Here is a 12,047-nt window from a genome sequence, read left to right as displayed (position 1 = left end):
GAAGATAATCCGAATATCTCTCATCTCTGCAAAAGAGAAAGAGGTGTACATATATTGACCTCAAAGGTAACTCACCCATTCTATTAAATACAAAAATAATAAACATTGCAATAAGACTGAAAATCAGACATTTGAGATGCAACAACCTGATAAAAACTCATGTGTATTGAGATAATTATAAGTATATTATATTAATTTAGTGGATACTAAGTACTATATTTGTATAAATTTTGAACCGCACAATGGATTATTAAAAATATTTTTAAGATATGTTTTTCTTATTCAATAGTCAAAATGTGATCCCTCAGACGAATATGCGGTAAAACGACGTATGATAGATGTTCAAATGGTAAAATAAGGAATGAATACAAGACTGAGATAATCATCCATAAAATTAAGGTGTGTCGAAATGGTTTGGACATGTGGAACAAATGAGTGAGGAAAGAACGGTAAAACAAATTTATGAGGCAAATGTAGATGGAAAAGGAAGTCCGGGTCAAGAGTCAAAATAATCGACGGGTATGTATGAGGAGATGCATGAATGTGAAATGTTTGCAAAGACAGTGGTACATATGGCATTCTATTCTCTCTGCCTACCCCTGCAGACAGGGGCGTAATGGTTAGTTAGTTAATAAACTAATAAAATACATAATCATTTTTTCAAATACGTAATTGTGTTTTTTAGATTAAGAACGTCTGTAGCACTACATATTCTCTTATGAGAATAGAAATAAATTTAATTAGAAGGGAGTTCAAAACTATACGGCTGTCCAAACTCAAAACACAGTAAGGGACATTTTTTTGGTAGTTTTTTTTTGCATTTTTGGACTAAGTAGAATCTACTAAAAAAATGTCCCTTACTGTGTTTTAAGTTTGGACAGCCGTATACATAGTAGTCTTGCTGGGATAGGTTGGAAAAACATGTGCATATGGTTTACACACGCTCAACTTTGGATTTTTTTGGCTTTATCAACTTTTGAGCCTTTGTTTGGAAGAATCGAGTATTGTGGTGACAAATAGGAGCAAGTATTCATATATTTAAAAAAAAAACAAAAAAAGCCTTAAAATAACCTTTAATTTATTGAGATTTTTTATAATAAAATAAACAACTTAGCAGTAAGTATATTACAGTAGGTAACTGGCGCCTCATAAAACTACAAACATATTTTACAAGGAAAAAACAAATATTTTAACTAAAAACATATCAATAACAATAAGAATAAAATGAAACAAATTTAAATATATTTTTTAAATTTTGTAAACAGCCAAACACGCAATGAAAGAAATAGTAAAATAAAAACATGAAGGAAATATGTTTTTTTGTACATTATATTAAAACCCGTATTCACAAGCCAATTTAAGATATCTCGACTGCCCTTTGTAAGAAAGAACTACAATTTGAAGATGTTTAGCAATATAGCGAAGGTTTAATTTGCATTGGGGGCTGTTTGGTCCTCGGGTAGTTGTGTTAGATATTCCACTTCTCATGGAGCATCAAAATTGGAAGAAACATATTCTGAACACTGTCATCCGAATCCTGATCATCATTCAAGTCATCCGCATCCTCCCAACTATAGTCGAAATCGTCTGCAGACATATCTGAAATCAAGCGCAAAATTAAGAATTGTCGCGGGGCTAGTAGTCTGCTTTCATCGTGTAGTGGCTGGCTATCCCGGGTTGCATTTCCAGGAGGGTCAGAATAAATATAATGAAACCCTTAAAAGTGTCTTTTATATACTCTTGGTAGAGAGCGGGAGACGCACAACAACGCTCAATTTGCTTACTTTTGGTATAGCGCGAGAGATACCAAAAAACATTGTATAGATCAGAATCGAGCTAGTGGTTACTTGTGATTAGTATATTGACGGTCGGGCGGCAGACTGTCTGAATATAAGTAAGTCAGGGTTGATGAAAAAAAATTGCCCAGTAGCAATGCGTTTACATTTGTTTAAATCACCCTGGACTGACCCGAAGGACAGGACTCATCAAGATGATACTGCGTCTATAGATATAATGCCTTGCGCATTATATGTACTGATAAGATATCAAGTTAAACCATATGTACTGAACAGGGCTTTTATCTATGAAACTTTTTAAAAAAAATATGCATTGGCTAAAATTTTTGCACTTTGCTGGGTGCCGGCCGTCCTAAGCCATAGGATTTAGGACAGCACCGCATCATTTGATCTCATCTATCTAGATGAGATGTCCATTTGAATGTTGATCATACAAAGGCAAGGTGAAATTTAGTAATAAAGTTATAATAGTTATTAGAGAATTGTTAAATGAAAACTAACCAGATATATCATCAAATTCATTGGATCCATCATGCATATCATCACTATCTCGTAGCTCATTATAATCGCAGCAGTTCTTGTAGGAATGTAGAAGCGGATCACAGAAATCTTCCGTCGTCTCGACCCGTAACAGCGGACATTGTATGTTCCTAATCACCTCCTGAAAGTCCACATTTCATCAAATTATCTGTCACAAACTGAGCGCTAGAAAGAATTGGATGAATTTCCAAAATTGAAATAAATATGCTATTCCTGAATGTCCGTACCTGGGCTTTTTCCGTAAGCATGTTGATATGCGCTATGTGGACTAAGAGTTTTTCTTTTCTGTTTGGCTGTAACATCACCACTTCACTCGCTGACTTCACAAAATCTTCATTTACTTCTGTACACCCGTAAGCGTCGATTTTCTGCATCAAAAGAAAACATATTTAGAGTTAAAGATTAATTCCTGATTTTCTAGCACCGTAGTAAAGATGGATTGTTACTGGTCAGATTCAACTGGTAGACACATAGTGGTCACTACCGCGGGAGTCAGCCAGCCTAAAATTACATGCTTTCCACAATCAGGAGTTCCAGGCATTGATAATGCCTGGATGCCCTCGCAATATTTTTTTGTGATTTACTTGAAAGTTAAATATAAAAAAACACTTGTATAAGACCACTTCTTGAGTTTATTAAGGCCCAATATACGATAAATCGCAATTTAATTCTCTCTAAACTCTAGTAACATTTGACGTAATTCGTTTTTATTCTTAAAATACCATTTTTGTATTAAAAATTAGTTTTTTTTCAAAATAAAGACATATGTATATGGTTTTTAAAAAAAAGTAATTTTTTTTTTCCAATATATACGTATTCTTAAAAAAAATTAAGCATAAAGAGACAGCACGGCCGAACAAGTTATGATTTGAATGCTCGAGATCTAGGCCTTAATGTAGACATGACTAGATTATTTCGAGAAATAAAAATACTTTGTATTCTGATCCACTCACATTTTTATTTTACCAACTAGTTTCGGCAACAACCTGTTGCCCTCTTCAGGGTTACATTTATAACTATAAGTTATAAATGTAACCCTGAAGAGGGCAACAGGTTGTTGCCGAAACTAGTTGGTAAAATAAAAATGTGAGTGGATCAGAATACAAAGTATTTTTATTTCTCGAAATAATTTATCAAGATGATCCACAAAGTTAATGCTTTCAATATTCAAAACATAGACATGACTAGTTTCGAGAACTACGGATGTTCTCATTGACAAGCGATAATACAAGTTTGTAGATGAGAACATCTGTATGCCTTAAAATTATTAATTATTAAGAAATTGAACAATTATAACGAAGGTGTTCCAAAACAACAGATTAATCAGTTATAATAATAATAATAAATTTGGATAACTTATATAGCGCCATTTTCGTAAAAAAAATACCTCAAGGGCGCTTAAATTTGAAAGCGCTTAAAGTTGAAAGCTTAAGTTGAAAGTTTTGTAGTTTCCAATTAAGATTTGGCTTACCGTGATTTTGGGGCACAGTTCAACCAACCTCACGAGAGCGGCATTGGTAATGTTGACATTATGACGGCAAACGAGCGATCGCAGTTTGGAGCCGCAATCGTCAATTCCGACTTTGTCAAAAGCGCGATCCGTCACCTTCAGTCCGCTCATTCCCAGCACTTCCAGCTGGGGGAGGTTCCACACGTAACCGATTCCTTCATCTGTCACGGCTGAAATAATTTAGACTCGAGTTATTCAAACAGTTTATGGCGGTGCAATTCCGGAACTAACTATGTAACAGTCTGTGCAATAACTCGGGAGGATCAAAAAGTTAGAGGAAATGAAATATGAGTTTTCTTTTGAATAAGTATATTACACTTCAATAAGTTTATTTTGTATTTCAAACTTTAAACCATACTATCTCAGAGTTAGTTCCTTTACCAGACATTTCACAATTCGGTTGGTCAATGACGCGCCAGGAAGGCAAAGCACGGATGCGGTCATATCTCATGAATATATCTTGATAAGCGAGATATTTAAAATATTCTCATTTTTAAAACTATAATAATTAAAAATAAAAACAATCTTTATTTATTATAGTATCATCTTTCCCCTACGGTGTTAAAAACTACCGCATGCGACGGTGATATGTATTTTGTACACCATATGAAAATGTGATTTAAAAGCGAGATATTTAAAATATTCTCATTTTTAAAACTATAATAATTAAAAATAAAAACAATCTTTATTTATTATAGTATCATCTTTCCCCTACGGTGTTAAAAACTACCGCATGCGACGGTGATATGTATTTTGTACACCATATGAAAATGTGATTTAAAAGCTCGAAAAACGTTAATATTCCTAAATGTTGCTTTTATTGACCATAGTTGAAGTTGAAATGTAACAATTTTGTAATTTTAGCTCTGGTAAGTATCTGAAAACGAGAAAAAAAATAGTAAAAATATAGCGACACAAACGCCGCAGAGGACGACCTGTGCGCTACTAAACATGCTACGACGTGCGCGTGTAAGCGAAGCACAGCACGCACAAACACAGGGAAACGTTTGTGTATTAGTGATCTTGTCCCCGATTTTTTCACAAATTATGTATTTCCGTCGCTGCAAATGAATGACTTTATATTATAATATATGAAGAAGAAGAAGTATTATAATACTTTGATGTAATACGAAATTATATTACGCAGGAATACAAAAATTCTGAGCCTGTATCTATTATATTTTATATTGATATTCTATTTTTTAAAGTCGAGTTGTAGTAAATACATATCACCGGGAGGGAAAGGTTAAAACATGCTCTTAAAATATTCAATATTTTTAAAAAGTTATCTCCTATGATCTTTTAAAAATCTTATATGTTTCACAGTTGATAGGTCGTGCTAAAAGTTATCGGAGTTAATATTGACAATAATAACACCAACACTATTTAAACAGATGTGGATGCAAAGTATAAACGGTAAGCCACGTTTTAAGCAAACATTAATTACAATCTGTGCATTCTGTTCCGAGAAATTCTAATTAAATTCTTAGGCAAATAGGGGAGGAATGGTGGTACTATATATCGGTCTTCGTGATGAAGCGGTTGGTGAATTTAGCTACCGTGCGTGAAAATGATTTCCGGCAGGATCAAAATGAATGTATTTTTTTAAATCCAATATTTATTCAATGTTACCATGGAAGCGCTAGACTGATTGCCTTGCCTTTGTGTAATTAACTCTTTGGTTACCAAAATCCGATATATCGGCTTTCAGTACTCTAGTGGGAAATATCGGATCCATAAATCTGACATCATGATTAAAAAAATAAAAGTATCAGATATATTGGACAGTATGTTAGGGATTCTTTCAGGGTTGTGCTAAATTTTTCTTTATAAATTATCAAACACATTTTATTTTTGAATTAATTATGTTTCAATCGCGGTATTTATAACCATAACATAGTAACCTAAGTCCTGATAGCTAACAGCTTGATTATTAAGTTTTGACCACATCAATATGATGTAGTGCCCTATACACCGCCGGGTGTAGATAATGGTCGAAACAATGGATGGGAAGGGAACAGGAGAATATGAGCGACTACTAAGGCACAGTAAGTGTAGAATAATGCAAACTATCTCACCTGACAATGTGGAGTTTCTCCAGTTGCTGATGTCAAGAGTGTGAAGTTTGGGGCAACCTTTGACAATAACCCTCAACACGTTGTTAGTAACGGAAACATTCTTGGACAAGAGTAACACCCTGAGCTCCTTCAGCAGCGCGATCGCCTCCAGCTTTATCAACAAAACAGAGTTAAAGTAACAAACTGAGAACTCGGTCAATTGGGGCACGGACCCGAGAACTACGTCCATATCGGAAAGGCAGAAGCACGCACTGTAGTCAAGGCACAAGGTTTTCAAGTTTTTCATTCGACTAAAAACGTCGTAAAACAGTTTGTTTATATCTAAGGAACACTTGTTGAGGACGAGTTTTTTCAGCATGGTCACATCTATCAGCGTGAGGAACCTCCCGTTGAGCTCTTCGCTGTTCACTATGGTCAGCTCCTCGAGCTGGCTCTTGAGGTGCACGAAGTCGCGGTCCTCCAGGTCGTCGCAGCAGATGATGGACAGGGACTTGAGCTTGGTGCACTTCTCGAAGAGCGGTCTCCAGTTGCGCGCCGTGATGCCCGTCACGATGATCTCCGTCAGGTTCGGGCAGTATCGAGAGATGATCTGCGGAGTCCGCTCGTTGAGGATGGACCACTGGTAGTCCAGGTGCAGCTTCCTCAGGTTCTCCCCGAACCTCATGAGGAGCGTGCGGAGCGTGTTGGTGGTCAGCGGGACGCTGTTAGTCTCCGCCCAGGAAGACGTCTTGAATATTCTCATGCCTGGCGGAAGAAACATATATTATTTACACATTCAAATAAATAAATAAGTAATTTTTTGCTAATCTCTTGATATGAACACAAAAAATTACAATTTATTTCTAACCTAACCTAACCCCAACTTTTTGGAGGTGGATGGCTGCTGATATATTATTTTGGATTAGATTTGCAAGTGTCTTTTTTCAAGGTTCGGGAGATTTTAAGGAATGAAAAATTGGATAGGATTTCATAAGAATTAAAACATACTTATCAGTCTATCTTCTACAAGAGCTCGCCACTTTTTGCTGACTCTCTCCGACCTTATTAAGTATTTGATATGAAGATTTGAAAATATTTTCATTATACAATCGTGATTCAGGATATCCAGAATATTTTGTTCATATGTGAAATCTTCATCGGGTACACTCTGCAAGAGATACGAGAAAATTAAACAATTGTCCAATTGTTACATAAATATAACAAAAAATTAAGATGCAAAAATTACCTCTATTTGAGAACAACTTGGAAGGTTGTCAACTTCCTTTGTGTTTTTATCTGTAACAAGACTCGAAATATTACAAAATCTAGTAAGGAATAGAAAATATGCACATAAAGTTAATTACAATGGAAACATTCTCTATTTGATCCGATAATATTAAGTATCTTCTTTTTCTAACCCTTATCTGCACTCAATGGTGCATAGGGCACAGCATCATAGCGACGCAGTGTTATCTTGATCGTTAATTGCATGAAGGCAAGGTGATCAGCCCTGCGCTTCTTGTACCAGTCCAGGGTGATATTAAATTAATGAGAGTGAAAATCGGCCATATTTGTTTTGACCCCCCTGGGAATCGAAACCGGGACCTCCAGCACGTAGTAGGGTAGTCAAACGTGCTGACCACTGCGCTACGGAGGTGGACATTGGAGGTGGTATTAAGTATAATATGAACTTACTATTTAGTAAGAATGTCCGTAAGACCCATTAGGATTTAAAGCCCCAGATAGTTGCCTTTTGAGCAGAACGGCTAAACTCTTGTTTAACCATTTTGTTTGCCAACGATATAAGACCGTAATTGAATATGTAATATGGCATACATGGGTTTTAGCAACAACCTTACTTGACAAGAAAAATCTAGAATCACTGTGGGGTTAGGGTGCAGGCCGAAATCTGCACAATAACATTCATTATAATTTAAATATTAACGAGAACAATTAGAGAATACCAGTCTACAAGTACTCCTTGAATGGCATCACCTTTGTCGGGCTTCTTTGTAGCCATGTTTCTTGTGGAATCTCGTGGCTGGTGCCAGGAATCTGCCGGGGATATAGTGAGACGTTTACCTTTGAATGTGATTTTTGACATCAGCGCCCTGCAGAGACAATAAATATTATGCAGTACACCGCCAGAATTCTATATAATGGGTATTCAAAACTTATGTGTAAATTACGAGTGTTTTTGCCTAGAATTTTCACTCATGAATTACATGAAATTATAGTAACTTTAAACATAAAGAGTAAATCCACTCACAAGTAAGCATAGGCTATGAAACTTGTAAAGTTGAAGCCTGAGTAGGGACATGATAAACGGTGTTGCATAAGCCGTAGCTAGATTTCAGAGTCACTTGGACGTTAGGTAATTAAAAATATATATATATATATATATATATATATATATATATATATATATATATATATATATATATATATATATATATATATGTGTAAATTTGTTACCCTTCCGTTATTAGTAAACAATACCTCTCTTTGTAATCGTTGGAAAATAATGTATTGGCTAACTAAAAATATAAAAACCTTTGCCATGTTAGATATTTTTGGAATTTATTTATGTTACTCGCAACGACAATGTTACTTATAGTACCATTGCACCGCTCCTCTGAAAGGGTATATGAGATTCCCCCCACATGATTTTCCACACATTCTTCGTGGTTTTGCTTTCATACATCAGTGTTAGCGCTAACACTCGGTTAGATGCTGCTAGTTTAGTTTCGATGGACAGAAGCCATTTATTATGTTATCAGCCTTCATTCTCCTCTCAATATCTACATCCAATTTTCAATCTCTTGAAAACAGGAGTTTAACGTGGCTTCCTCCCAGCAATGAGCAAATGCTGAGAAGTTCCTGATTGGCCCACACTAGGTTATTCCTTCTGTTCCCAACACAGATTTTAAAAAAAATATTGAATTAGCTAGAAGAAACAAAAATTCACTAAATGATAAACCTTGTACATAATAAGCAAGGTAAACAATAAATGCAATTCCTATCTAAAAAAAAAACTCTTGAAAACACTAATGTAAAACCATTAAATGTCAACTTTTGTCAAAAGTCGTGTGACTTATCGACTGTCATATATTTTTTTTATTTATTAACTATACCAAAAAAATCACAACCGCGAAAAAAGGTATTTGACAACACTATGAGATATTTGATGTAAAAAAACCATGCTCCTAAACTACCTTTTCAAACATTTTGTTGGTTAAGAGATATTTCTGATCCACTTTGATTATTAGTTTGAACATAACATTGTCCGGTAGAGGTATGTAAAGGGCTCTGCAAGTGAATACACATGACCTGACTATATGTTTCTCTCCTAAATACTTATTACACGCTCTTACAGTCAGCAGAAAAGGCGGTATAGTTCACAATCTAAGAGACTCATCAACAAAGCAACAGGTAATGATATTCTATACTTACTTGCTCGCCTGCGGGACTTCGGCAAATGTGATGAATGCATATATTGGAGCGGTCTGATCTTGGTTGTAATGAAGAGTACAGTTTACTATAAATCCAAACCGTTTAAAACAATGAAACAAATCTTTTTTGGTCATCTGAAATTTGAAAAAAAAAATACATTGGGATGTGCAGTTAACTTAATATAAAATTATTCATGTACGTAATAATACAAAGGTTTTATTTTCAATTATCATTATAACTCTATGTGAAGCACATGGAATCCACAAACTGTCTCCAGGCTTTGCTGTCAGCCCACGTCCCGAAGTTCAGACGAGAACTGCCGACAAATTGTCAGCAGTGGACGTCCTGGGCGGCGCGAACCTAATGCCTTGTAAAGGAGGCAAGCTTGATGGTGGCTCTCGGGAGGCATGCAGAATACATGGCCTAGCCAACTGCATCGCCTTTTCTTGAGGACAGTTGTGACCAACTTTATTTTATATAAAAACCCATATCGATTCTCATTGTTATTTTTTAAGGTTCTTTATTTTTTCAGTCCTCCACTATTGGGGTGAAAATAAATATTAGCGATTTTCCACTCTAATATTTATTTAATATTACCCTGGACTGATCCCTGAAGCGCAGGAGTGATCCTTGTCTTCATGTAAGTAACAACAAAATAACACTGCACCAATTTGATGCAGTGCCCTATGCACCATTGGGTGCGGATAAGGGTTAGATAGAAAAAAATCATGAATACGATTTATATAAAAAGCAAGTCTATCTCATTATTTAAATTCTACCTATTCTCTAACCCTCCTCCTGCATGTTTGTTAACACATTTATTTGCACAAAAATACAAAATCTATTTATTCAGCTGGAATTACTTATATCGCGAATGTAATATCAAATTAAAAATAGGTTATTAAACAAAAGTGTAGTACCAAATGGCTATAAAACAAGTCAAAATACGTTACCTCGCTATGCAAACTCGTCACATGTATTTTTCTAATCGGAATTCCATCCTCATTTCTGTCGTAAGGCAGGACTGAAAATCAAATTGCATTGAATCCAGTTATTATAACATCCTATATAACGTTTTTTTAAAGAAATTGATCAATGACAACCATACTATTCGCTAAAACCTTTTTCGCGAGTCTGTAAACATCATTCGGAATGGCGAGTGTAAATTTACCCAAACAAACAATAATATAACAGATGGCAGAATAAACACTGACACGAAAGCAAACGGAATAGTTGAAATATAGTCTCGGTTTTTTTCTGAATTGAACATATAATATTGTAAAAGACTATAAGAATTATAATAAATGATAAATATCTATTAATCATGACAATCGGGTTTCACGTGATGAATACATGATAAATTTCGAGGGTAGTCTAAAAATCAACTGGCTTCGAAGAATTAATTATGATAAAAATAAATAATACAATTAGCGGCGTTAACCGATGATTAACTGTTTAAATAAAATGGATTGAAACTTACCGTCTGTAAAACGAATCGCTTTATACATATTGGCTATATCACAAGACGAAACCCTAAAACGGGGAAAGTTCGCCATCTTTAATAATAACCATAGATTACGATAGAAATAATAACATAGACAAAAAACGTCAGAAGAAGAAGATTTTTTGCTACGTTGTGATACCATATAAAAAAAACAGGTAGAGAAGATACCTACCCATCAGTCAATGATTCTAGGTAGAGGTTTGTGTGGGTATTCATAGATACCATGCACATCCCATTTTTGCCTAGCGGGACTTGTGTACTACTATATTTAGAAAGGATGGGGTGCTTGGTAGCCTTTGGTTTGCGTACGGAAGTGAAATTTTTAGATATCACTTCTGTGTTTGAAACTGGGACCTATCAAATGCTTATGATGCTTCGTCATGGGAAATGCTTCTTTCAAACATCGACTAAGATCGATGCAGGCATTATTACATGAGGATCACAGATCGTCTTTCGATTCTATTCCGAAGACAAGTTCTCCAATTCTTCGACCACATTGCTCATAGACCACCAGACAACCTGAAGGGGCTTGTCATAAACGGAGGCTATGGACCGAAAAGGTGAAAGAGATCACAGGCCTCTCCGTTGCGGGAGCTCTTAAGGCTGAACAATGGAGAGACCAATGGCGGAGTGTTGTCTGAGGTTCCATAGGAAGCCAGCAGGGGGGTCATAATCCTTCGCAACTAATGTTTAATATTTTCTTGCCTGCTTAATTCTGGGGATGATTCGCTTATGGCCGAGCAGTTTCCTTCAATGTAAGTATATTAAAGTGTGAGAATCCAAATTTGTAGAAGCATGCAAGGGTCTAGTCTTTATACATCTAATCTACAACAATTGTAGCACTGTATCGTCGGGAACACACAGAGCTCCACAGGAAGTAGTACATTGATAGAGATATAGAAAGGCAGCGCTTTTAAGTTGAAAAAGAGAAATGTGCTAGAAAGCTTTCATTTAACAGTGTCACCTGTTCTCTCAACCACCGATATTCAGAATGGGATCTTTCCTTTATGGGAAAATTAAAGTGCTTACCAAAAAAAAAAGTGTGAAGACAATGTTATTACATATATATATTTATATATATATATATATATATATATATATATATAAAAATATAATATTTTTATTTAATTTTAATTTTTATAAATATTTATACATATTTGATCCATGTGATGTATGTATATGCATAG

At 35.3% G+C, this 12,047-nt stretch overlaps 1 protein-coding gene across 2 annotated transcripts; it reads right to left on the bottom strand.

Annotated features, from left to right (window-relative positions):
• Nucleotides 1-1,056: 1,056 nt before the first annotated feature.
• Nucleotides 1,057-10,926, bottom strand: LOC148310115 (uncharacterized). 2 transcript variants are annotated; one of them, XR_015837434.1, is made up of 11 exons: nucleotides 10,837-10,926; nucleotides 10,310-10,380; nucleotides 9,357-9,490; nucleotides 7,899-8,014; nucleotides 7,150-7,199; nucleotides 6,912-7,071; nucleotides 5,925-6,668; nucleotides 3,522-4,016; nucleotides 2,564-3,241; nucleotides 2,298-2,457; nucleotides 1,057-1,599 (listed from the first exon to the last, which is right to left on the bottom strand). XR_015837434.1 is itself a non-coding variant. In XM_088258980.1 (11 exons), the coding sequence occupies exons 1-11, from the start codon at nucleotides 10,910-10,912 to the stop codon at nucleotides 1,469-1,471; spliced, it is 1,992 nt and encodes a 663-aa protein (XP_088115106.1). In that variant the 5' UTR covers nucleotides 10,913-10,926; the 3' UTR covers nucleotides 1,057-1,468. The 2 variants fall into 2 exon arrangements, 1 of the variants encoding a protein (XP_088115106.1); XM_088258980.1 differs by having other exon boundaries at nucleotides 2,564-2,704; nucleotides 3,808-4,016.
• Nucleotides 10,927-12,047: the final 1,121 nt, after the last annotated feature.

The sequence above is a fragment of the Brachycentrus maculatus genome, unplaced genomic scaffold (assembly GCF_059751285.1).
Source record: "Brachycentrus maculatus isolate JH-2025_06_01 unplaced genomic scaffold, ASM5975128v1 h1tg000105l, whole genome shotgun sequence".
Classification (NCBI taxonomy): Eukaryota; Metazoa; Arthropoda; class Insecta; order Trichoptera; family Brachycentridae; genus Brachycentrus; species Brachycentrus maculatus.
The sequence above is the reverse complement of the archived record's forward strand: the minus strand, read 5'-3'. Positions and strand labels throughout refer to the sequence as shown.